Source organism: Notamacropus eugenii, chromosome 5 (assembly GCF_028372415.1).
Source record: "Notamacropus eugenii isolate mMacEug1 chromosome 5, mMacEug1.pri_v2, whole genome shotgun sequence".
Lineage (NCBI taxonomy): Eukaryota > Metazoa > Chordata > Mammalia > Diprotodontia > Macropodidae > Notamacropus > Notamacropus eugenii.
The window spans coordinates 126,255,994-126,283,533 of NC_092876.1; the positions used below are offsets into that span (position 1 = coordinate 126,255,994).

The 27,540-nt window shown below is 39.6% G+C and overlaps 1 protein-coding gene across 1 annotated transcript in view; it reads left to right on the top strand.

The window, feature by feature from the left end:
* GDPD4 (glycerophosphodiester phosphodiesterase domain containing 4) overlaps positions 1-27,540 on the top strand; it is a 105,621-nt gene that overhangs the window by 40,924 nt on the left and 37,157 nt on the right. The window contains exons 8-14 of the mRNA XM_072615663.1: positions 3,645-3,743; positions 3,823-3,916; positions 4,997-5,074; positions 7,714-7,859; positions 19,303-19,385; positions 20,920-21,070; positions 25,915-26,139. Coding sequence (XP_072471764.1) covers positions 3,645-3,743; positions 3,823-3,916; positions 4,997-5,074; positions 7,714-7,859; positions 19,303-19,385; positions 20,920-21,070; positions 25,915-26,139 — 876 coding nt within the window. The remainder of the gene's footprint in view (positions 1-3,644; positions 3,744-3,822; positions 3,917-4,996; positions 5,075-7,713; positions 7,860-19,302; positions 19,386-20,919; positions 21,071-25,914; positions 26,140-27,540) is intronic.

Consider the following 27,540-nt stretch of genomic DNA (forward strand, 5'->3'; position numbering starts at 1 on the left):
ATGACCAAACAAGAGATAGAAAGCACTATGAAATGCAAAGTGGATAATTTTGATTACATTTAATTTTAAAAGTTTTTGCACAAAGAAAATCAATGCAACCAAGATTAGAAAGAAAGTAGAAAGCTGGGAAACAATTTACAGTCAGTGTTTCTGATAAAGGCCTCATTTCTAAAACATATAGAGAACTAAATCAAATTTATAAGAATACAAGTTATTCTACAATTTGATAAATAGTCAAAGGATAGGAATAAGGTAGTTTTCAGATGAAGAAATTAAAGCCATCTATAGTTATATGAAAGAAATGTTCTAAATCACTAAATCACTGATTAGACAAATGCAAATTAAAACAACTCTGAGGTGTACCACATCATACTTACCAGACTGGCTAATATGACAAAATGGGAAAATGACATGTTGGAGAAGATGTAGGAAAACTGGGACACTATTGCCTTGTTGGTGGATACAACATTCTGGAGAAGAATATGGAATTATGCCCAAAGGGCTATAAAACTGCATACCCTTGAATCCAGCAATAACACTACCAGATCTGTACTCCAAAGAGATCATAAAAAAGGGAAAAGGACCCACATATGTACAAAAATACATACAGCAGCTCTTTTTTTAGTTGCAAAGAATTGGAACTTGAGGGGATGCCCATCAGTTGGGAAATGACTGAACAAGTTGTAGATGTAGATGAATATAATGGGATACTAGTGGAATACTATTTTACTATAATGAGCGATGAGCAAGCAGATTTCAGGCAAACCTGGAAAGACTTATGTGAACTGATGCTAAGTGAAGTGAGCAGATATGTACATGTATAGGTATATACATATATGTATACACATTTATATGTACACATTTATACATATGTACATATATAGTCAAGCAAGAGAACAGAGAGAGCACCAGCTATAGCAAAAGGAAGAACACCACTGTAGAGATGCCCAGGAATTCACAAGAGAGAATCACAACCCACAGCCTGAAATGTTGATGCACAGATGTGCAAATGTATAAATGACAAGCGATGTAAACTACAGATCCTCATGTGAAGAAGTAAATTTAGCCCTTAAAAGTATCACCAAGATTTTCTGGGTTTGAATTTGTGATTGGAATATCACTCTGGAAGGGAATAATTCATTCACAGGAACAGAATTTTCCCCAATAGATCAAAGGATCTAAATAGGCAGCTTCCAAAGGAAAAAATCCAAATTTTGAGCAACCCTGTGAAAAAATGTTCTGAGTCACTAATTAAGAGGTTTGCTCATCAGGTTGGCAGAGATGATGAACAGGGGAAAGAGGCTCACCATTGGTCTGTGGGTGGATATGTGACTATGTCCAGCTATTTGGAGCTGTGTCCTAAAAGTCATAGAACTGGCATGCCTCATACCCCAGGCAGAGCACTATGGTAGCTGCCTGTCCTTTTCAGGTTAAACAATCAATTTCCTGGCCTTCCTGTTTTTTCTTTCCAATTGGACTCTTCTAATGTTATCTGACTTGATCCTACCTTCCCATCACTCTCCTTGGCCCATACTTTGTTCTAGCCAAGCTGGTGTGCTTACTGTTTTCGACTCGATACTCTTGTTCTCATCTACTTCTGCATAGTTTGCTTTGTAAAGCTTGGAATGCCTTCCCTCCTCACTTCTGCCTCTTAGAATCCCTAGCTCCCTTCAGGACTCAGTTTCAGGGATATCTCAAGAACATGAGGCCTTTTTTATGATCCCCTAAGCTATTATTACTCTCCTCCAAATTACTTTTTGTTTTTCTGTGGTTGTATTGTTTTTTCACAATAGAATGTAAGTTACTTGAGAGCAGGGAATGTTTTCATATTTGTTTTTGTGTCCCCACTGCGTAGCCTTGTGCATGGTAGGTGCTTAGCAAATGCTTCTTGAAATGGACTATTTAAAGAACAGTTGGCTAGTGGGGCCCTTAAACTTCTGTGAACCTAATAGGAAAGAGGGTGTGGAAGGATGTCCCCTGGAAACTACCTGATTGTTTTAATAGTGTCATTTTCCCCCATCTGGCTGTGTTGGTCATCCCATTTTAAACATTATGAGGAACCTTGGGGTCTGTATCCCTGGCTAGCGTGAATCCCTGAAGAATATGGGACTCAGAAGCAAATGACATGGTATCTTTTTCCTCTACAGCATTATGTTGTTGTTCAATCATTTCAGTCATGTCTGGGCAGATACTGGAGTGCCTTTGATTTAGTCTTGCCTTTGATTGAACCAATCAAGAGTCTTTGATTGGAAACAGTGTATGTGTGTGTGTGTGTGTGTGTGTGTATGTATGTATGTGTATACGTGTATACATGCATGTATGTATATTTATTTTTTATTTTATTTGTTTTCAGTGTTCTACAATCACTTCCATATAACTGAGATTTTTTCCCCCTCCCTCCCTCTCCTTCACCCCTCCCTACCCTATACCTATGTATACACACACACACATATAGTATTGCTTGGAGAAAGAAGCAGAGTTGAGAGAGAAGTGGATGTGAGCAGGTTAGGGGAACTTGCTTATGGGGAGGCCTAACAGAAAGAATGTTTGTAATGTTGGTGCTCTGACTATTGATCTGTGTAAATTTCTCAGTCTGTTAGTCTGTTAATTTGTCAGACAGAAGTCCTTTCTGTTGGTCTGTGTTAATTTCTCAGACAGAAGCTCTGTCTGTTGGTCTTTATGAGTGAATTGGGATGATGACACTGGTAATATGTATAAATATTATCATAGCCCTAGAAACGGAAGCTGTAGGCAGGAGCCCCTGGAGCCTACTGTCAGGAAGAAGCAGGAAGAGTTTGGAGTGAAACACATTCTCCATGACCTGGAACAAGGAACAGGAGCAGAGAGCTTGCTTGTATGTGAACCCAGGCAAGAGCTGGAAGCAGTAGGTCCACAGAGGAGGAGCCATGGGGTTTGGAAGGAAGCCTCGAGTCAAGATGTGAGAGGACTTTACTTGGTCACACTATGTATTGATTAAGGAGATCTCTGTTCTTACAGTGACCTGGGGGGGATGCTGTGGTATTTTCTGCTATTCTTTAAGGATGCGTGGTTCTAGGGAAGACCCTACCCTGGGACCCCCCGAATTTCAGAATGCAATGATATGTGCTATGCATCATATGACATACTGAGTCTTATGAGATACATGTATGTATTAGATATGTTTTGCTTAAGGATGTTGCTATTAATGTTATGTTTTACTTTATTGAAGAATGTTTAGTTTATTGCTGTATAAAGAGTTCATTATACTATGTGATTAGACCCTAAAATCATTCACTGTAGCAGTCCTCAGGTATGCTGCCGTGATTGGTGTGACAGGGGCTTTGTGGTTGTTGTTTGCCTTTCTTTGTGCCCTTGGCACATAGTAGTTGCTTTATAAATTCTTGTTGATGATGGTGATTGTCACTAGGTAATTTGGGATTGTCTTGGTGGTCATTGTGAGTGTATGTCGTTTTCCACGTTTACTGTATGAAGGTGAACCTCTAGTTTTTTGATTGCATCTCACCATACCACACCTTTCTCTCAGCTCCCAACTTCAGTGGCGTCCTGAGTCCCTAGACTCTCCATTCTTCCTGACCCACCGCATGAGAGTGTGGGGTTCTGTGAACCCTGGACGTGCTTCTAACATGAGGTGTTTGTTTCTACAGATTGGCACCCTGCTGGTCTTGAGCATATGCATCTTTGCTTTTCTAGCCATAAACTTATTTTCTGATGAAAAATGGAAAGCTGCTGAGGTATCACTACAGGTAAGCATACCCCAAAAAGGTCCCAGTTGTGTATGCATTAGAAATTGATCTCAGCCTAATATTCTGACTTTGTTGGCAGATAACTGCTCCCTTTATACATCTCTTTGGAATATGTGTGATGGTGGTTTTCTCATGGCCCATAGCCCTCTATTTTGCAAAGCTGAATAGAACAGGTAGGCCAGGCTGCATAAATCTGGAGTTATTGGGTTGGAGTAAATGGAGGTTGGATGGTAAAGAGGAAAACACATTGGTCATGGGGACCCTTAGAGACTTTACCAAAGGAGAAGGACTTGGAAGGGTTCTTGATCAGTCATAGCTGGAGATATTGACGCTATTGCCAAATACCACAAAATGTGTTTTGGAGCAAATATCACCCTCAGCTCAGGTGGACACTGTAATACAGGGTATAGAGGTGGGGGAGAAGTTAATCCCATCCCACCATTGGGTAGTGTAGAATTTTAACCATTCTTACTGAGAGGTGGGGAAGTATCATGGATGAAAACTGATGAGAGCTGCTTTCCAAGGCCAAGCCTCTGGACACCCACTGAATACACACTCTCTCATTATTAGTTTTAGGCATCTTTTTAAGACTCTAAATTGCAAGAAAGCTACCAGTGTGGATAGAGGTAGAGGCTCTCTTCTCACCCTAGAGTTCTGTCAATGAAATCACTGATCTAGAACCTAGCCCATTGCCCCATTAATGAAGCATTAAGCTGTTTTGTTTGTATGTTGCTGAAGGACTGCAGATTACATCAGCTGCCTCTAAATTAGGACAAAGTTCTGGTTTGCTACACTTCTCTCCCTGTCCCCAGGAGTGGCTTTGTATTCGATTTGTTATTAACCCTTTGCCCAGTTTGCCAGGGCACTATAGCCCTCTTTGAACTTCTCAAGGATGAAGAAGAACCCAAGGGTTGTTGTATTCTCTGTTTCCAGAATAGAGGAAGTCTCACTTGCAGGGCTTTTTAAGTTAACTCTGAAATCTGAATAGAGTGGATGTTCCCTGGGATGCCCCATCTGGTAATGAGCAGTTATGCAGGGGCCAAAGAGGAAGGATGACTGTTTGGTAAATCATAACTGCAATCCTGGGATCATACATTTAGACCTAGGAAGGACCCTGGAGGTCATCGAGATTCTAGAGCAACTCCTTCATCATTCTTTTAGTTTGCCTGTGTAGAAAAGAGGAAAGGTCTTATCTCAGGATAGAAGAAGAAACTAATAAACTCACGGTGATTCTATTTTCCTCTCTTGTTAAGCTTTAGATCTTATGGAGGTGGAGCACACAGGTCAGCAAGAAGCCTATGAAAAGTCTAGGCAAATACTGAAAATTAGAGGTAAGGGTGGGTGCAAGAGATTTTGAGTATCTGTTGGGAGACAATTGAAATCAGGCAAGTGGGGCAAACCTCCTACAAGTGAGACAGAGGACGAAGGCATACCCAAGACCTGCTGATCAAAGTTTTGGATGACACAAGGCTATGAGTGAAAACTAATGCATTGGATGAGGGAATCTACAAAGGTCTTAGAGCAGGAATTGAATTGAATCTACTAAGATAACATCTATAGGAATAAATGAAAGTCCTATTCTTGGGCTAGAAAAAAATCAGCTTTATAAATACCCACTGGGGGAGTCATGCCTAGACAGCAGTCAGGCTATCAATGAGCATTTATTAAGTGTCTTTTACATGCCAGACGCTGTGCTAAGCTTTGGGGACGTAAAAAAAAGGCAAAAGAAAGTACCTGCTCTCAAAGAGTTCACCATATGTGACATGCAAATCAAAAAAGAAAAGTGACTTACAAAATCAATGTGAGTCTACAAGGATGGTAAAGCAGCCAAACACCTTAACCAGCCAAGAATGAGAACTGTACTCCACTCTGTATGTACTCCATGTAGAAGTAACTACATTGTAATTCTAATAGCTAGTATTTGAGGTTTGCAAAACTTTTTTTTTTTTTTTTAATAAAAAAGGTCTCAATCCTCACAACAATCCTGGGAGGTAGGTGCTATTGTCACTCACATTTTACAGATGAGGAAACTGAGGGAGACATGTTTAGTGACTTGCCCAGAGTCACACAGCTGGTAAGTGTCTGAGGCTAGATTTGAACTCATCTCTTTGACTTCTGGCCCAGTGTTCACTCTGCTATACCAGAGCGACCTCAAAGCTCTTAAGGTGCTATTCTCTTCATGGTAGCCTGCTTGTTTAAAGTGTTAACTGCAAAGCAAGGTGACCAAGTATTCCATGACATGCTTTTTGCTGCCTTTGGGCACATAGTGAAGCCAACTCTGCCAACTTCCTTATTCACATATCCAAGGAGAACCTTTGAATCATCATTTGCACTTAATTGCAACTTTTTAAGGTCTCCTGATCTCATTTTTTGTGAGAATGTTAATATGGACATGGTCCATTTCCTTCAGTAGTATATCACTTTGGCAGTTATCTGACAAAGATCCCACATTGAGTGCCAACATTTCAGTTAATATTTATAACTGATCTAAAACCTATTGTGATTCCTATTTCCTCCTACCCTCTTGGCTGCCTCTTTGCCACCATTATAGTGGAAACAGATGGAAGGCACAGGAACAAGGGGCATTTTATATTGTATATTTCATGGGTTACCATGACCCAACTAAAATTTTGTTTTCTATAGGAAGTCTTCATCCCCTCTTAATTTCAATGCCTCTCCTCCGTTAATTTCCTGTTTATCTTGTATGCACATATTATTTGCTTTGTTTGGAAACTCTTTGAGGGCAGTGATCCATCTTTTTTCTCTTTTTGTATCCCCAATGCTGAGCACAGTGCCTGGCACATAGTAGGTGCTTAATATTTTTTGATTGATTGGCCCAAGAATTTATCTTCTGGTGACTAAGCCTGTTGATGTTAAATTCTGTCCTACCTAGGGAGGCTCTTCCTAAGCATGTGGGCATAATATATTGCTGGGATCTTGTACTTTGTTGACAAAGCCCCTGAGAGCCCTGGATCGCTTCCATGATACAGGGAAACATTGGAGCAGGACTTTAGTGGAGAAAAGTGCTCAAAATATCATTTTTATTGTCATTGACACTTTAGGAATAAGGACTTGTTCCTGTGTTTTCACTGATATGGGGGATTCTCATGTAAGAGGATTCCTTACCAATGCAGTAGTAGTATAAACTGATGCCTTCCTTACTGAAACTTTATAGTTTCAGAATTGCTGCAACATAGAGATTAAGAGACTTGTCCAAGATCACATAGCCCTGATGGTGAGAGGCAGGACCTGAACCCAGATCTTTATGACTCTGACAAGCTTTCTACCCATAGTGTTTTGCTGCATCTTTTATCCCCATTTTGAAGTCAAACAACTCACCCAAGATCACAGAGCTAATGAGGGGCAGAGTCTGGGGTTTGGAGTCTAGCCTGTCTCTTAAGTCCATAGGTTAAATCAGATTGTGAGGGACTGGACTCTGCACATGCCTCTCCTTCTGCTCTTCCCACATGCACATTTGTATCCAGGTGACAGCAGGTTAAAGTTATATCTAAGGCAACTTTGACAACACGAAGAAAGCAGAATGTACAACCTTGGTGGGAAGGATATTGAAGGATAGAACTTTCACACTTGGCTCTGCTTTGACAATGGTAGGGGATGCTGTGGGGCATTTGTATCCATATGAGGGCTCTTTTCTCCCCATCCCCACCCTATCTGAATACTGACTTCCCAGGAGAGAGGGTGGGACCAAAGCTTAGGTCCTAAAAGGCATCTCTTCTTGATTAGTAGTACTTAAGGTGTGGCTAGATCTTCTTGGAGCTCCACTGATGGAGGGTAGAGGAAAGTCTTTAGGCAGCAAGAAGATGAAGGAGGAGTGGTTGAATACCAATCAGTCACTGTAGGGAGTAGAACTTTGGGAGCATGTATTGAGACTAGCACTTCATGATGTGAATTCCCTTGGCTTGACCCTCAGTGAATGAACCTTTTTCTTCTCTGCTCCAAATTCTTTCAGCCATTCAGTTCGTCAGTGTTATTTCCTTTCTGGCCGTCCTTCTCATTATGTACGTCATCCCTCTAGGGATACGTTCTCCCTGTCTCCGAAAAAACAAGACACTGGGACCCAAACCAACTTTCATTGGGCACAGAGGCGCACCAATGGTAGGTCTGAATGTGTTGGGCAGATGTTAAGGTTAGGGTAGTAAGGATGCAGTCAGGAACCACAGGATGCCATATCTGGGACCTTAGGGATCTTTGAGTCATGGGTTTCATAGGAGTTAGAGCTGGAGAGGACCTAATCCCCTAACTCAATTGTGGCAGAGTTGTGGGCTCCAAGTCAGAAAACCTGGGATCCTGCCCTGCCCCTTCTTATTAACCATGTGACCTTATATCTAAGGATCTTACTTCCCTCATCTTTAAATCTCACTGGATTGTTATGAAAATCCAGTGAGATGGTGGAGGTCATGTATGCAGAGGCAGAAGGACTTGTCCCCCACTCCAAAAGCTTGACCCAAAGGGCAGAACTTTTAATTTAGTTCAGATTTACTTGGGAGTGGGTGGCAGCTACATACATCCTCTGCTCAACTTCCAGTCTTCCTCAAAGACATTTTTGAGCAATAGCAATAGAACAAATTTAAAATAATTGAGATAATTCAAGGATATATGATTTCACCAAATGTGTACTCTTCTAGACTGATCCTGATGCATCTTTGCTTTAGGAACCTGTCTTCATGCATTGATATGGCTGAAAAAAAAGTCACAACCAACCTGGTAGTCATCTCTCTTTGAACTTAGCCAGCTTGTTCCCCTAAATGACAAATATGGTCTATTATTGGGTCCCCTACTTGGGTCCTTTTCGACTTGATAGGTTCCTAGTGGAGCTTGTACCTCAAGAAACAGGGTCCTCGCCCACACTGTGATAAAGAATTGGAGGAATACATCAGTGGAAAAGGGTGGGTATAGCACAGATTGATAATTAAAAGGCATTGAATCAAAAATTTTCCCAATAGTTCTGAAGAGGGGAAAAATGAGTGGCTCTCTCCACAGATATGGATGCACAGGGACTTCTCTGCTGAATCCAAAATTTAAAAGTACACGTTAAAATAGGATTGAGAGCACGTAACTCTGGAAAAATACAAAAGCTGGCATACTGTTGGAAGACTGGCTAACTCCTAAGTATGAAAAATCATGATGACAACAGAACATTCTTTTTGGGTTTTTTTTAGGTATAAGAATAATAAAGAATGGATAAATTTGGGGTGAATAGGGCATTAAAAGAAAATAGAAAGTAAAACTACCCTGTTCCTATTTTGCTTTTTTCCTATATTAAGGAGAGAATCATCCTCAGACTGAAAAGGATAGGAAAGAAAATTGGGCCTCAGGTTAAAGTGAAATCAGGGTACAGAGAGCACCTTGCTGTCCTCATTGAGTCCACAGAATTTAAAAAGGACCACATGGTCTTCTAGCCCAACCCAACCCTGAAAGAATACCTTCTTGGTTCAAGTCATCTCATCTAGATGAACTACATCCCATAAGAAACTTATGCATGTGATTGCTGAAACACTGTCCATGACTCCGAGAAATCCTGGTGAACTAAAGAGAAACTGCAGGAATGGAAATGTGTAAAAGTCATTCAGATTTATTTTAAAGTTGAATTCTTTTCCTTTAGGCTGGTGAATTTGATAACCATCTCTGGCAAAACTGTCTATTAGTAAGCCTGTAGAAAGGGAAGTGGTGATTTCATAGGAGCCAGCATGGGTTCCTAGAGAACAAATTACACCAGACTTGTGGCATTTCCTTCATTGACACCATTACTAGATTAGTAGTTCATGGAAATGCCATAGATTTTAGACCCTGGTTGCTGGAAGTATCCCATGAAAGAAGCTAGAGAGGAAGATACAGCACTAGGAGAGGATTGGACAAAATGACCTGACTGCTAAAGATCCTTCTAACTTCAAGCTTTTTGGGACTATGACTGAGAATGAAAAGAGTTTCATTATACCCTTTGAGAAAAGTGTCTTCATCCCTAGGTAGGAGCCTCAGTCTTCTAAAATGATAGGGTGGGATAGATTATCTCTAAGGACCTTCCCAACTCTAATATTCTTTACTTCAAAGTGGAGATACCATCAGGAGTCACTATTAATTTATCTAAGTGACACATACGTAGTAGATTGAACGTGTTGCTGAAATATTTGTTAATTTATATTGAGGAACAAAAAGTCAAGAATATCAAGGGAGTTGATGGGAGAAAAAAGGGACCTAGAAGTACCTGACTGCAAAAAACAATTTGGTACTGGATAAGAAATGGAGGTTGATCAGTGGAACAATGTGTAGAAGCAAATGAACATAGTAACTTAGTTTTTGAGAAACCTGAAAGAGATCCTAGCTATTGGGGTAAGAATTCACTATTTGGCAACAACTATTGAGAAAACTGGAAAATAGGGTATGGACTAATACCTAATAACGTATGTATCAGGATAAGTTCCAAATAGATATGATTGAGACATAAAAGGTACAGCATATTGCAGTAACATGGAAGAAATTACCTGTCAGCTCTCTGGATAAGAGAAGAGTTCATAGCTAAACAAGAAAGAGGGAGGTTCACAAGAGGTAAAATGGGCAGTTTGGATTACATCAAATTAAAAAGGTTTTCCCACAAACAAAACCAATGAAACAAAAATTGGAAGAAGAATAAGAAACTACTTTCTCTTTAGTTTAAGCATAGATAAATACTTTATCTAAGGGAATTTGTTCCCAGTCTTCCAGTATCATGACCAGTAAGTAACAAAGCTGGTACCTGAACTCATTTCTCCTGATTCAAAGTTCATTTCATTTCCCTATGCTAGCAGCTTAAATACTTTCAGAGAGATTCTTTACAATTCATTGAGTGGTTCAGTACTGGAGTTAAAATAGAATTGAGTTCAAATTGTGTCTCCAATGCTTACTAGCTTTATGATTCTGAGCAAGTTACTTAACCTCTATCTGCCTCAATTTCCTCAAATACAAAAATGAGGATAATTACAGCACCTCCCTCCCAGGATTGTTGTGGGGATCAAATCAGATAATACTTATAAGGTGCTTAGCAAAATGTGTGGCACACGGTATCTGATATATAAATGCCTATTCCTTTTCATCTTCTCTTTCTCTTTCCCATTCTTCATAGGTTCCAATTGCTGGAATAGTCTTCCTTACATGGAATTAGAATTTATTGGTCGATTGTGGTCAGCTCTCAATGGAAGAGAGAGTTACCCTGAATAAACCAAATCCATGAATCCAAGGCTTTCAGTTTTTATTTTAAAGAATATCATAGTTATTTAAATGGCTCTGTTAACTGATTAGACTTTGGCTTCCCCAGTACCCATATGGACCTGTGTTGGAACCTTGAAAAAAGCTCACTGACCTGGTTCCTTTCTAGCCTCTGCTTCATAGTTGAACGAAAAGGCAGCGTGGTAAAATGAGTGTTGTATTTGAAGTCAGAAGATGTGGTTTGAATTTTGCTCTGCTCTTTGCTACTTTTATAACCTTGGACTAGCCACTTAATTTTCCTGGGCCTCAGGTTGCTCTTCTATAAAATTCAGGGGTAGCTCTAGAACCTGTGTAGAAGGTCTTTATATAATAGGCAATAACAGTCAATAAACATTTATTAAGCACTTTCTATATGCCCGGCACAGTGTTTAAGCTCTGGGATTACAAAAATAAGTAAAAGATAGCCCTTGCCATCAAGGAATTTACAATCCAATGATGGTGGTAATGGAGAAATGTTAGAAGTCAACAAGCTCAGCTTTTCCAAGGATAGAATCTGGAACCCTTGTTCCTCAAGGTACAAGTGGTTCAGTAAGAACTTTTGTTAGAGCCCACAGCCAATATGAAGTGATGTCCTTGAGATGAGGAGTTGTGAGGAGAGAGCCCACTAATTCATAGCATATCCAGTGGTCTGGGAGAGAAGGGAATCCTAAGAGATATAATGTAGTGGAAATAGCCCAGAGCCTTGGAGGTAGAGGACTTGGGTTTGATTACTTGGGCAAATCACATAAGTCTTAAGTAAGTGCACCATGCTGTGGTTTCCTCAAATGACACAGTCTCAAGATTTGGAAGAAACCAGAGAGTTAATCCATCCTGTAGCTGAGTAACAACTTCTGCAATGAATCTAACAAGTAGCCAACCAGCCTTCCTTTGTAGGAGTTCAATGATGGAGAACCCAGTAGCTCCTAAGAAGCCTGACAACTGATTGTTTGGAAGACTCTGTGATCTTATATATCCTTTCTCTGAACCCTTTGAAATCTCTTTTCTCTAAATTTAGGTTATATGACAGACTGTTTCTGGCTTTCTTCTCTTCTACAGATTGTAAGGTGGACTGGTCACTTCCCCCCAAAGTTCATTTCTCCATCAGTTCCTTTTTGTTTTTAAGCATCAGGTCAAGAACAGCATTTTCCTGCATTTCTTCCTCTACTTTTTGAAGGATGAGGCTATCATCAAGACAAGTTAGAAAGTTCTTAGCTGTTGCTCTGCTATTGCCAGAGAGAGAATAATGACATGTTAAGATAATTAAATCTCATTATTGTATCAAGCATAATGATTCCAGACACTATGTATTACAACCTTCTGTCCAGGTGATCAGATAACATTGCTTCTATTTTTGCCTTTTGAGTCAGTTTGCTGCCTCTGGAGTGAGGAATACTTGAGTTGAAATTACACCTGACACTTATGAGCTGTATTACCCTCGACAAGTCATTTCACTGTCTGCCTCAGGTTCCTGAGCTATAAAATGGGGATAATAATAGTATCTCCTTTTCAGGGTTGTTGTGAGAATTGTCTGGTACGTAGGCATTATATATGAATGTTAGCTACATTAAAATTTCTGTTTTTCCTTCCTTGTTACTTATGACTTTTTCATTTACATGTCTAAGGTCATGGACACTATTCTTGACCCTTGCCTTCTGTAGCTTACTGGGGATGAAGAGGAAGAGATGTCAGTTATTATTGTTGCTATTTGCTTTATTTAAAAATGATAATTTGTTTTTCTGGCAAGCATAGGTTTTATTTTCCTCCTTATTCTTCCAATTTAGAAGGAAAAAAAAACCGTTGTAACCAATGTACATAGCCAAGTAAGACAAGTTCCCACTTTACTCATGGTCAAGGATGTATGTCTTACTGGGCATCTTGAATCCCTCATCTATGTCAGAGGGTGTATTACACAGATCATCATTAGTCTTCTGGGATCTTGGCTGGTCACTGCATTGAAAGTAGCCATTGCAGCTACTTTCAAAGGAACATAGCTTGGTAGATTGATATGGTGTTTGTTCTCTTTTCCTGTTTCATTTCATTTTAAAGCCACTTTGATTACATTTGTGACACTGTAGGTAAGTACGTTTTTACCCTTAGGTGAATTGCATTTCTGATTAGGAACCTATCCTTAAATATTTTAAAACATGGTCTAAAAGTTGAAAACCTGCACTGTCTTCTTAGTGACCTTCCCATATCTATTCTTCTCTTTTGATTGGCAGCAGTGAGAAAAGCACAACCTTTTCCACATAAGACCTTTCAGTTTCTTGCTCTAATCTTCATAATCCTTCCTGCTGGTTTCTGGATTCCTTCTGACAGTTTTACTTGTGCCCTTCTGGTCACTGGAAGAGGTTCATAGCCATCCTAGTGGCAAGTCTTGGGAGGGTCTCCATTACATCTTCTGTATATACCAACAGACCTCTGTTATTAATGCTAAATTGACAAATAGTGGAGTGGAGCCAAGATGACAGAGTAGAAAGAAGATGTGCTCTACCTTTCCCCACCATAGCCCATAAAATACCTGTAGAAAATGACTCTAAACAAATTCTACAGCAGTAGAAGCTTAGAAAATGACAGAGTGAGAGAGATTTCCAGCCCAAGACAGCCTGGAAAGCCAACAGTAAAGGTCTATCCCACAAGATTCAGAGTGGAGCCCAGCCCAGCCATGGCTGTAAAACACAGCATGGACAGGAATGGAGCAGGCTTCAGGGTGTGGAATCACAGATAGCAGCTGTGGTTCCCAGATTTCTCAACCCACAAATGCTACAGACAGCTTTAAAGATCAGTGAGGCAAAAGGTCCTTCACACTGCAGACTGGGAGCTGAGTACAGCCCGGCCGCGGCACCGAGAGGAAAAGATCCGAGCGGGCTTCAGGGACGGGATCTCCAGTGGCCACGCGGGTCCCTCCACCCACAGGTGACGGGTCGGTGAGAGAGTCTCTTTGGTGGGTTGAGAGGGGAGTGGGGTGCCCCCATAACTCAGGACCCCCCGGGAGGTAGAAGCTGAGAGGCGGCTGCAGACCAGGGCTCCCCAAGCAGGCGGGAGCCTGAATCCATTGTGGAAGGTCTGTGCGTAAACTCCCTGAGGGAACTGAGTCTGAGAGGCGGCCCTGCCCCAACCTCAGCACCTAAACTTAATCTCACACTGAATAGCAGCCCTGCCCCCGCCCAAAGCCCTGAGGCTGGAAGCAGCATTTGAATCTCAGACCCCAAACGCTGGCTGGGAGGATCAGGAGGTGAGGTGGGTGTGAGGAGAATATTCAGAGGTCAAGTCACTGGCTGGGAAAATGCCCAGAAAAGGGAAAAGAAATAAGACTATAGAAGGTTACTTTCTTGGTGAACAGGCATTTCCTCCCTTCCTTTCTGATGAGGAAGAACAATGCTTACCATCAGGCAAAGACACAGAAATCAAGGCTTCTGTGTCCCAGCCCACCCAATGGGCTCACGCCATGGAAGAGCTCAAAAAGAATTTTGAAAATCAAGTTAGAGAGGTGGAGGAAAAGCTAGGAAGAGAAATGAGAGACATGAAGTCAAAGCATGAACAGCAAATCAGCTCCCTGCTAAAGGAGACCCAAAAAAATGTTGAAGAAAATAACACCTTGAAAACTAGCCTAACTCAATTGGCAAAAGAGGTTCAAAAAGCCAATGAGGAGAAGAATGCTTTCAAAAGCAGAATTAGCCAAATGGAAAAGGAGATTCAAAAGCTCACTGAAGAAAATAGTTCTTTCAAAATTAGAATGGCGCAGATGGAGGCTAAGGACTTTATGAGAAAGCAAGAAATCACAGAACAAAGCCAGAAGAATGGAAAAGTGGAAGATAATGTGAAATATCTCATTGGAAAAACAACTGACCTGGAAAATAGATCCAGGAGAGACAATTTAAAAATTACTGGACTAGCTGAAAGCCATGATCAAAAGAAGAGCCTAGACGTCATCTTTCATGAAATTATCAAGGAAAACTGCCCTGAGATTCTAGAACCAGAGGGCAAAATAAATATTTAAGGAATCCACAGAACACCGCCTGAAAGAGATCCAAAAAGAGAAACTCCTAGGAACATTGTGGCCAAATTCCAGAGTTCCCAGGTCAAGGAGAAAATATTGCAAGCAGCTAGAAAGAAACAATTCAAGTATTGTGGAAATACAATCAGGATAACACAAGATCTAGCAGCTTCTACATTAAGGGATCGAAGGGCATGTAATAGGATATTCCAGAAGTCAAAGGAACTAGGACTAAAACCAAGAATCACCTACCCAGCAAAACTGAGTATAATACTTCAGGGGAAAAATTGGTCTTTCAGTGAAATAGAGGATTTTCAAGCATTTTTGATGAAAAGACCAGAGCCGAAAAGAAAATTTGACTTCCAAACACAAGAATGAAGAGAACCATGAAAAGGTGAACAGCAAGGAGAAGTCATAAGGGACTTACTAGAGTTGAACTGTTTGCATTCCTACATGGAAAGACAATATTTGTAACTCTTGAAACATTTCAGTATCTGGGTACTGGGTGGGATTACACACACACACATGCACACACGCACACATACATAGAGACAGAGTGCACAGAGTGAGTTGAAGAGGATGGGATCATATCTTAAAAAAAAAAATGAAATCAAGCAGTGAGAGAGAAAGATGTTGGGAGGAGAAAGGGAGAAATTGAATGGGGCAAATTATCTCTCATAAAAGAGGCAAGCAAAAGACTCATTAGTGGAGGGATAAAGAGGGGAGGTGAGAGAAAAACATGAAGTCTACTCTCATCACATTCCACTAAAGGAAAGAATAAAATGCACACTCATTTTGGTGTGAAAACCTATCTTACAATACAGGAAAGTGGGGGATAAGGGGATAAGCAGGGTAGGGGGGATAATAGAAGGGAGGGCATGGGGAGGAGGGTGCAATTTGAGGTCGACACTCATGGGGAGGGATAGGATCAAAAGAGAATAGAAGTAATGGGGGACAGGATAGGATGGAGGGAAATATAGTCTTATACAACACAACTATTATGGAAGTCATTTGCAAAACTACACAGATTTGGCCTATATTGAATTGCTTGCCTTCCAAAGGGAAGGGGTGGAGAGGGAGGAAGGTAAAGAAGTTGGAACTCAAAGTGTTAGGATCAACTTGTCGAGTAATGTTCTTGCCACTAGGAAATAAGAAATACAGGTAAAGGGGTATAGAAAGCTATCTGGCCCTACAGGACAAAAGAGAAGACGGAGACAAGGGCAGAGAGGGATGATAGAAGAGAGAGCAGATTGATCATATGGGCAATTAGAATGCTTGGTTTTTGGGGGGGAGGGGATAAAAGGGGAGAAAATTGGTAACCCAAAATTTTGTGGAAATGAATGTTAAAAGTTAAATAAAAATAATAAAAATTAAAAAAAGATCAGTGAGAAAATTCTTTCACCTGGGTGAGAGGGGAGCAAGGTCCTGCCCCAGCCTTGGCCCCAGGGCAGCAGCAGCTACTGCTGTTAGCCTAAAGACCTGAGGAAATCAAGCGGCTGACCTGGGTCTCAGTTCTGAGTGATGGTCCTGGGGTGAGGAAGAGTGCTGGCTGGCATGGTAGAGCTGATGGAGGCTCTGGAGAGGGAATCCAACTTGCAGATCCTGGGCAGAAAAGAGTCTTTGTGGTTGCTCCCAGACCAGAGAACAGGCCAGGAGAAGAGTAAACTCCTCTTACTTGATTGTGCCACCTTGGAGAAACTGAGAACTTACAGGTCCCTAGAGTATAACCTCCACTTGACAAAGGACTCAAAAGTCAAGTAACTGGCTGGGAAAATGCCCCAAAAAAGGAAAAAAACTAAGATTATAGAAGGTTACCTGCTTGGTGAAAAATATTTTCTTACATCCTTTCAGAGGAGGAAGAACAACAAAGCATACCATCAAAAGAAGACATAAAAGCCAAGGTTTCTACATCTAAAACCTCCAAAAATATTTGTAATGGTCTCAGGCCATGGAAGAACTAAAAAAATCAAGTAAGAGAGGTGGAGGAAAAATTAGGAAGAGAAATGAGTGCAATGTAAGAAAATCATTAAAAATGAGTCAACAACTTGCTAAGGGAGACCCAAAAATGCTGAAGAAAATAACACCTTTAAAAATAGACTAACCCAAATGCAAAAGATGTCTAAAAAGCCAATGAGGAGAAGAATGCTTTAAAAAGCAGAATTGGCCAAATGGAAATGGATTTTTCAAAGCTTACTGAAATTACTTCTTTAAAAACTAGAATGGAGCGGGTAGAAGCTAATGACTTCGTGAGAAACCAAGAAATTATAAAACAGAACCAAAAGAATGAAAAAATAGAAGACAATGTGAAATATCTCATTGGAAAAACAACTGACCTGGAAATAAATCCAGGAGAGACAATTTAAAAATTATGGGACTACCTGAAAACCATGATTTAAAAAAAAAAAAAAAGAGCTTAGATATCATCTTCCAAGAAATTATCAAGGAAAACTGCCCTGATATTCTAGAACCAGAGAGTAAAGTAGAAATGAAAAGAATTCACCAAACACCTCCTGAAAGAGATCAAAAGGAAAACTCCTAGGAATATTGTAGCCAAATTCCAGAGTTCCCAGGTCAAGGAGAAAACATCAAAAGCAGCCAGAAAGAAACAATTTAAGTATTGTGGAAATACAATCAGGATAACACAGGATTTAGCAGCTTCTACACTAAGGGATCAAAGGTCTTGGAATATGATATTCTAGAGGTCAAAGGAGATAGGATTAAAACCAAGAATCACCTAGCAAAACTGAGTATAATACTTAAGGGGGGAAAATGGAATTTCAGTGAAATAGATGACTTCTAAGCATTCTTGTTGAAAAGACCAGAGTAGAATAGAAAATTTTACTTTCAACTACAAGAATCAAGAGAAACATGAAAAGGTTAACAAGAAAGAGAAGCCTTAAGGAACTCATTAAAGTTGAACTGTTTATATTCCTACAGGGAAAGATGTTATTTGTAACTCATGAGACCTTTTTCAGTATTAGGGTAGTTAGAGGGAAAAAAAAAAAAAAAAAAATATATATATATATATATATATATATATATATATATAGTAGGTGTGTATTAGTATGTATGTATAATATATGTATGTGTATATGTATATAGGTATGTGTATGTATATATACATGTATGTATATGTGTATATATACACACATATATATACATAGAGGACACAGAGTGAGCTGAATATGAAGGGCAAATATAACACACACTCAATTCGATATGGAAATCTATTTTACCCTGTAGAAAGGCAAAGGGGAAGGGAATAAGAGAGAGAAGATAATAGAAAGGACAGCAGATTGGGAAAAGGGATAATCAGAAGCAAATACGACTCTGGGAGGACAGGTCAGGGGAGAGAATGGAATAAATGAAGGGCAAGATAGGACAGAGGGAAATGCGGTTAGTCTTTTACAACATAACTATTATGGAAGTGCTTTGTATTGTTACACATGTATTACCCATATTGAATTGCTTGTTTTCTCAGTGAGGGTGGGGAGGGAGGGAGGGAGAGAATATGAAACTCAAAGCTTTAAGAATGAATGTTAAAAATTGTTTTATCATGCCACTGGAAATTAAGCTATACTGACAATGGAGTATAGAAATCTATTTTGCCCTACAGGAAAATAGAGGGGAAGAGGGATGGAAGGGTGGGTAATAGAAGGGAGGACAGACTGGAAGAAGGGGTGGATGCTGTGCTGGGGTGGGGGGGTGGAGAGAGATGGGGAGAAAATTTTGAATTCAAATTCTTGTGGAAGTAAGTGAATGTTAAGAACTGAAACAATAAGTAATATATTAAAAAAATAAAAAATTCAAAAAAAACCCAAATTGACAAATAGTTGCTTCAACCATGGAATCATCCTAATTCCTCCCCTCCACCCCCAAGTAATGACTAGAATTTTGGTGTTCTATCAGTATATCTCAAGCCTGAGTACGGTGTCCTATGGCCAAAATATTCTGGAAAATTATCATTTAGTGTGACCCCCTCAAAGAGGAGGAAACTAGGGCTTTGAAAAAAAAAGTTCAGAATCACATACTGGCAAATCCAGGACTAGAAAGAGGTCTCTTGGCCACCAGTCTGATGCTCTTTCCACTATCTCAGAAGACCAGTGTTCTTGAAATTAGATTGAACAAAGGGGCCAGCTAAGTGTTGGAAAAGTCAGACTATAAAGCTATTTTATTGGGCAATGCCAGGGCAGCAAGGAGAGGCCATGGGCAGATCTCCTCCCACTATCTCCTCTCCTGTTGTTGAGAGACAATTATCCTTCCCTTACTCTTAAGGTAAAAGAAAAAACTTGCAACTTATTCTGATTTCCTGTTCCCTTTCATTAGCTGGCACCAGAGAATACACAGATGGCCTTTGAGAAAGCTATTGAACATGGTGCCTCAGGGCTGGAGACTGATGTCACCCTCAGGTAAGAACAGAGGCAGGACATTTTGTGTCAGGCTAAGGACTTACTTTCATACACAGAGACTCCACCTTGTCAACACACAAATCACAACCCCTGGCAGGTTCTACCTAGTCACCTTTCACAAGAGCACATCTTCCAGCCCACAAAGAACTGTCCCCCTCAACACAGACATAAACATGTCACACAATTTCCTCTAGTGTAGGTGAGATACCTTCTCCCCCAAATACACGGAAATAAACGATGTACAAAAAATATACATAAAATAGCCGCCCTCTCCATACATCAATGCCCTGCCTCCACACCAAATAAACTCCCCATACTTACTACATTCCCACACTATACTCTGTAAATTATGCAACCTTCCTACAAATATGTATAGTTCTCTGTCAGTCTTCTCCCTCACACATCATATAATTTTTCTGACCCAGGTTGATCACAGTCACATCCTTTTAGCATTACCTTTTCCCAGATCCTTTGATAGCTTAGTTCATGGCCTGGCATATAAGACTTCCAGAGGGAACACATGTTTTCAGGCAAATATGGAAAGACACCTAAGAAGTAATGTCAAGATCTTTGATTAGAACAGGAGAGGAGGGAGAGGGTAGGGTGGCACACAGATGATGGTAATAATGGGATGGACCCTGCAGAAGCGAGAGGAGGACTCGAGAGTGCAGACTAGGATCCTGAATCCAAAGTCAGTTTGCTTTCATAATTTTGCTGCCAGTAGCTTTGCCTAAGTATGATAAGAGCAGCCTTCAAGCAGACCCCTGTACTGGACTTTCAATAACTGGAACAAATGTATGCACGGGAATAGTGATAGTCAAGCTCTCCATAGTGACACAGGGATCTGTCAGTGTAGACGGTGAGCATGTGAGCAGAGGGAACAGCCCAGGCTGACTGGGTCTATTACATTAGTTAATGTAAGTTATTACATTATTACAAAATGTAAGTTAACGTAGTTAATTACATTAGTTAGTCCTCCAGGTAAATGGGATAGAAAACAATTGGAAGTCAGAGCTTTTCGGGTGCTAATGGTTATCTAAAACCAGCCATGTTATTATTATAAATGAGCCAGAGAATATTGCATCATTTCTTGGAGTAAATGAGGATTCAGGGTAGCTCTGGCTCATGTGAGTCTATGTGGATCCTTTTGATTTTTTAAAAATGTTTTATTGGAATCATTTGGTTTTTTTACATCACCACAATTTCCTCCAATAAGTTTTTTATGTGGGCTTCAGACTAGGAAGTTAGTTTTGTTAATATTTTGGGACAGTGGCGAACCCTAGAAAGATTATATAGGTCTCTCTTTGTAGCTGTTGAATTATGAGTATATGTATATTGGAATGAGTTATGGTCATGACCTGGACTTTGATGCTACGTTGCCCTAGACTCTGTTGATTAAGCATGAGCTTGGGGGGAGCTTCCATCATTAGAATCCAGTAGCCAGAAGATGAGACTAGTTGACCCTTGGACTGTCCTCCTTTGGGGAAATGCCATTCTGGTAAACATCCCTTCCTTTTCCTCTGTCTGTCCACAGTTACGATGGTGTTCCTTTCCTCATGCATGACTCCAGCCTGAGAAGAACAACTAATATCCACGAGATCTTGCCAGATTTTTCTGACATGCCTGCCTCTATGTTCACTTGGCAAACCCTGGAAACCCTGAACTCAGGCCAATGGTTCTTCAAGGTAACAGGACCCAGATCAGAGCTGGCCAACCTGGAGTGACTCAGGAGCCACACTCATGGGGTCCCCATGTCAGAATGACGTTGGAAGGGACCTCCGCAGCTGTTTAGTCTGACTCATTCCCAGAAAGGGATCCCTACTGCAACAAACCTAACAAATGATTGCCTTGCCTCTGCCCTTAATTTCATGCCTATTTGGGTGGTTCACCATTAATGTGACTTTTGGCAGGTGAAGAGAAAAATAAATTCATAGACCTGGAAAGGGAACATAAAATTCATCTATTTTGTCCAAACTCCTTATTTTATAAATGAGGAAACAGATTCAGGAAGAATAAGAGACTTGGAAACAGACTCAGGAGGAATAAGAGACTTGGTACTCAGATCTCGAAAGGTTTTGGGGAGTGCACTAAGATTTCTTCCTCAAACATGGGTTCCTAAAACCTTCACCCAGCTTAGAGGGACACCTGAGGTCAACCTCTTTCAAACCACAACCAATGAGCCCCCATCTGATGCTTCTTTTTACCAGACCACACCAGAGTGTACATTAAGGCAAAGCAAAAGCATCTAATTAAATAGAACATCAAGGTAGAAAATCGGGAAGGAAACTCCCCTCCAACTACCTCAAATAACAATCTTCGTAAAACATTTAGCTCAAGGTCTGGCACATAGTATTTATTTAATAAATGTTTATGCCCTTCCCTTTGCCTCCTTCCTTTCTCCTCTATCATAAATGCACACTCTCTCAAAGATTCCCAGACTTCCAGGAAGAGATGAGACACAAAGCTTGGATAACTCACACTGTTAGGGCCATAAAGGTCACATAAGCCTAGTAAAATAGATTCGTTATCTCATACTTCCTTTAATTAAGGATGAACAAACTATGAACAAATTAGTAAAGAGACCAAGTTATAGATTTAAATACTCAGTTTGGAAAAGCTTTATGCTTACAAAATTATAAAATTTTAAAGAAGTTATAACACACTAATTGAGAGAAGGAGATATAGCTGTCACAAACATAACCAAAGATGAGCATCAGGGGGAATCCTTCTACCAGTAAAATTCCTGAAAGGTTTTTGTTGTTGTTGGTTGTTTTTTTTTTTTAAGATTTTGTAAATGTCATTACTCCCTTTTTTCTCTTATTTGTTTTCTTATGTCAGGAATGTCAGAAAGTCTTTCTTTAATGGTAACATTCAACAAGTCAGGTTTTAGCCAGGTGAGGTTAATATTGACAGGAAATGGGCTTCAGTTACCAAATGTTCCAAGAGGAATAGCCCTAAGTTCCAAACAGTAAGATCCAATGAAAAGAAATTTTTACAAAATCCTTATACTGTTTTATAAAATTCTCATAATATTGCCATCTATCTACCTCTAGCTCACTATCCCTCCTTTTTCTCACTCAGTTTTCCTTTCCATCCCAACCCCTACCCCTATTTTGGTGGCTTCAATACCATGACATAAGTGGATGTCCTTTCTCACTCAAATTCATCAGACAATTCAATTTCTTTCCACAAAATAGATTACTTATAATTTCCCCACCACCTAACCTTTTTCAGATTTTCCAGTTTCTGTTCATAGTACCCTATCCTTCCAGTAACCCTGGTTCACAACCTTTGACTTATCTCCTTCTTCCTCAATCTTCGCATCCAAGTTGACAAGTCTTGTTGATTCTGTAACCACAGCACCTCTTACATCTGTCTTCTCTCCCTTAATATAGTAGATATCCTAGTTTGGGCCCTCAGCACCTGTTCAGATTATAGTAGTAGCCTCCTAATTGGCCTCTACTTCCAATCTTCCTCCAGTCTATTCTCCACACAGCAGCAAATTGACTTATGCTGAAACACCTATCTGGCGATGTTGCCACACTCAAACCTATATGATGCCTTTTGTGCACCCGAGAATTACTGCCCCTGTCTCCATCTTGAAATTATTTTTTATGACAATGTACTTATTTGTCAATCCCCATTGTAGAATGAATGTAAGCTCCCTGAGGGCAAGGACTACTTCATTTTTGTCTGTGTGCCCACTGCCTAGCACATTGTCTTGCACAACAGTAAGTGCATAATAAATGTTCCTTGAATCAAATTTTGTTCCTCCAAATTAATTTTGTTATTGTTTTGTCTGGTATTTGGCAACTTAATTGGAATAACATCAAGTCTAACTTTTTTTTCCTCTGGAAGTGATCTGTGGATTCTGTTAATTAGCACTTTGTTTTCTTTGTTATGAAATCTGGAGAAGTTGCTGTATTATGGTGCTTGGGAATTTTGTTTGTGTTTTACTTGTGTTCCTTTGGTAGATGTGTCATTTTTAGGTTGTCTGTAGCTTGTCTTTGAGATCGTTATGTTTGGCTTGTGTAGAGATCATGTTTTCTTTCAAAATTATGACTTGTTGCTTTTCTTTTTCCAGATTATTTTTCCCATATTTGTATTAAAGGAGATGGCCCCTTTAATTTTTTTTTTTTTAATAATTAAATGGGCCATCTCTTGACTCACTTCTTAAAGAGGTCTATTCACTGAATGGGCATTAACCTCACTCTAAGTGAGAACCTGAAAAGGCCTTATCCCAAAAGGGCTAGTATCTCTTATTGCATCCTGGGTCATCTGCAGTCGTCCTGAGCCAGATGACTGGAGGGGAAAGTGAGGCTGGTGACCTTGCACAGCCCTCCCTCCCTCAAATCAAAGTCAATTGCAAATCATGTCGTCATTTTCCTGATGTCATGGTCTTTTTCAAAAATGAAGGACAAACACAATTTGTATTTCCAGTCATTCTCTTGTTTGTTTCCTGAGTGAGACTTGCTGTAATGAATTAAAGTTTTTCTATTCTGATTATTTGGTGCAGGCCTTAAATTATGCATTCATTGTAATTATTTCTCTTCTAAACCAGTCAAGAACCAGTCAAGAATGTTTTGTTGCATGCTGTCTTTAGAATTTACAAGTCTTCTGCTTCATCAGGGGCTGATTTACGTCCCATTGTCTTGTTTTTCTTCAGAAAACACTTACACTTTTACTTGATCAGAAGGCCATATTGCCTTCTATTGTTGATGGTCTTGCGTGTTGGTTTATCTGCTTATGCTTAAGGTCTTTAATTGAGTTTTCTTTTTAAGACCTTTGATAATGTCAGTTTTTTTCCTTCTTTGTCTAGTCCCTTATTGCTCACTTTCTGATTCCTTTCCTTTGATTTTGGTTTTCATGGGAAATGAACCTCAAATCCATTCAGTCCCCTCCTTCCCTCCCCTTTACTGGGAGCAGTTCATGATTTTCCAGACTCAATTTCTTCCCCAAGTGTCTTCTGGGAGGACAGAACTGATTCCAGCTGGATTCTGGACGCTTTCCTTCAAACTTAATAAAGGGTCACACAGTCACATACATGTCCTGCCCCAGTTCCTTGTGTTTCTCAGTTCTTTAGCTGAATTCTTTTAATAATCATTAAATAATACCCTTGCTTTATCCCTATACTTTTGAGGAAAATTTTCAGTGCTTCTCCATTGAAAATAATGCTGTCTTGTGATTTTTGGCTACATAATTTTTAGCCTATTAAAGATGGGACCTCACATTCTGATCTTTTTTAGGGTAATTAAAACAACAACCATAAATTAATGCTATATTTTATTAGACTTTTTCTTTATCTGTTTGTATTTACATGATTAATTATAGTGACTTTTCCTGCTGTTAGACTATCATTTCTTCCTTAGTGTGAAAATCCACCTTGGTTGTAGTGAATAAATTTTATGGATAAATTAATGCAATCTCTTTTCTGAGATTTAATTTAAAATTTTTGCATTGCTATTCATGACTGAATATCATATAGTAATCTTTTATATAGTAGTAAAGTAACATAGTATTTTATATATAGGTATATAGTAATCTTTTCCCCATTATCTTGCGTTAGTGTGAATTCAAGACCGTAATTATCTCATAAAAGTAATTTTACACAGTGTACATTTTAATTATTAGAATTTGAAAGTGTAAATGACTATTTGAGTATTTGATAGACTTCACTTGTAAATTCATTTGGAGCAGGACTTTTTCCTTTGATGGTTAATTTATATCTTGCTTGATTTCCTTTTCTAAGATTTTGTTTTTAATATCTAATTCTTATTTTGTTAATCAGAATATTTTATATTTTTTGTAATGATGCATTTTCTTTAAATTTTCAGTTTTCATGCTATTTAATTAGAGACAGTTTTTGGATGATTCTTTTTATTTCCTTTCTGTTCAATGTAAATTCAACTGAATCATTTTTATTTTGGGTAATTCAGTTTTCCTCTTTATAGTTACTTAATGATTTATTGTTTTTATTGGTATCTTAAAAACAACTCTTAGTTTTATTTATCAGTTAAAACTTTTTTTATTCTCTTATAATTTTTAAAGATTTCTTCTTCTGTACTTGTTTAGCTTTTGATAATTTGTTTGTTTCCTAGTTACTTAGGTTTCCTGCTCAATTCCTCAATCCTGGGACCACTGAGCAAAAGTTGCAGAGGTAGAATTAGGCTCAGTGTAATTAAAAAACTTTCAGTGCTTTTTTCACTGCACTTGCTTTCAGTGCAACTTTTCACTGCTCAGACATGGGATGGGCTTACTTTTGAGATATAGTGAGTTCCTCATCATTGTCAGATAGTCTATAGCATTGAGGATTCCTACTCAGGCATGAATTGGACTAGATGGCCAATGAGCCCTCTTCCACCCTGATGCTATGACTTTGTAAAGAACAAAGAGCAGAAAGGTTACCATAAGGAGATTTATCCTGCTTTGTATGTGAACAGCACATAGTATGGGAAGCTGGGAAATGTTTGTCATCGTCACTGTATGTGTCTATGCTAGTTTGCTTATGGCCAATATTGTTTAATTCTAGGCTAAGCCATTTCAATACATGGAGCCACTGACAAAAGAAGATGAGGAGATGGCAAAGAATCAGTCAATTATGAAACTAAGCAATTTCTTGAGACTTGCAAATAAGGAAAATAAACTGGTGATATTTGATCTCTACCGTCCCCCAAAGCAACATCCTTACAGAGATACATGGATCATGAAAGTGTTAGAAGTGATGATTAAGGAAGTTGGGATTAAAAGCCACCTGGTAGGTCTGTCAATTAATCAACAATTTTTTTTAAAGTGCCTACTATGTGCCACATACTGTGCTCTAAGGGTTAGGTTAAGAGGAGGGGGAAGGGAGAAAGAAAAATGAAAAATGTATTATATAGTCCTAGTGTTTCATCTATCTCCCTGGTTTGTTACTCTTACTTTCTGAAGACCACAGCCATTGGACTCCAATCTGCTTGATGGTGGGCCAGCTGAGGATCATCTATGGTGGTACTGGAAGACATAGATTCAGTTCCTGGTTCTGCCACTTAATGCCATGTAACTTGGGCAAAACATTTAATAGAGATTAATTGGGCCCTGATTTTTTTATCTGGAAAATGGGGATCATAGTACTTTGTAGGGATTTGTAAATTATAGAGTGCTGTAGAAATGTTTAGCTGTTCCTTGCATGTTTAGTTTTGAGTGGTCAGTTTCCTAATAGGAATATCCACTTGCAAATAAGCTAAACCTCAGTTGGTAATTTTAGCTAAATTTTACTTGGAACCAAGGGAAATATCAACCCTCTATTAAGAGAAGCATAAGTAGACAAATAGCTATTGTTATTTCTTTGCCATTTGCCTATTTCATGCTCATGACTCCCACAACTCACACCAAACTCAGAGGATCTCTTCCAATGCTTTCATTTTATAAATGGGGAAACAGAGTCAGAGAAGGGAATGGATTGCCTAAGGTGGCAGAGTAACTAAGTAACCCAACACTGATCCTCATGAAGGTGTTGGATGGCATCACCTAGTCTCCAGTGTAGGAGCCTCACGTATAATGGGTACCAGGCTCACAGGGTAGACAGCTGAAAGAACAGTATTTTTGAAGAATGCCATTTTGGAAAAACTTCAAGGAGGGTTCCTGGAAGACTTTACCTGGTGAATGTTTGTTGGATTGATGCTCCAAAGCTGCTGCTGGGATCTCTTGTTCTTCCTTTCATACTGTCAAACTTCACAGGGATGGAGCTTGGGAATGTGCTAGAATGGGTGAGGGGTGGGGGAGCAGGGGGTTTGGTTCAGTTAAGAAAAAGGAAGACTAAGGGGGAAAGGGGGTGGTACGGAATGGGAAATTATACTTGTACTTCTTAGCCACTGTGAGCATAGCTAGAGGCAACTGGTGAAAGTTGCTGAGGGGGCAGATTTGAACTTGATGTAGGAAGAAAACAAAGATGTCTGAAAGTGAAATTAATGGGTGCTTTATAAGGTAGTGAGTTCACTGTAACTGGAATTCTCTTAAGTAAAGGTGATATGATCAACTGCTGAGGATGTTACAAGGGAGATCCCTTTCAAGCATGGGTTAGATTTAGATGCTCTTTGAAGTCCCTTCTGACTCTTTGAGCCCTGGTTTAGGGACTCGATTTCCTCTCTAGCATATCCTCTTTGTTTGGTGTGGTAGA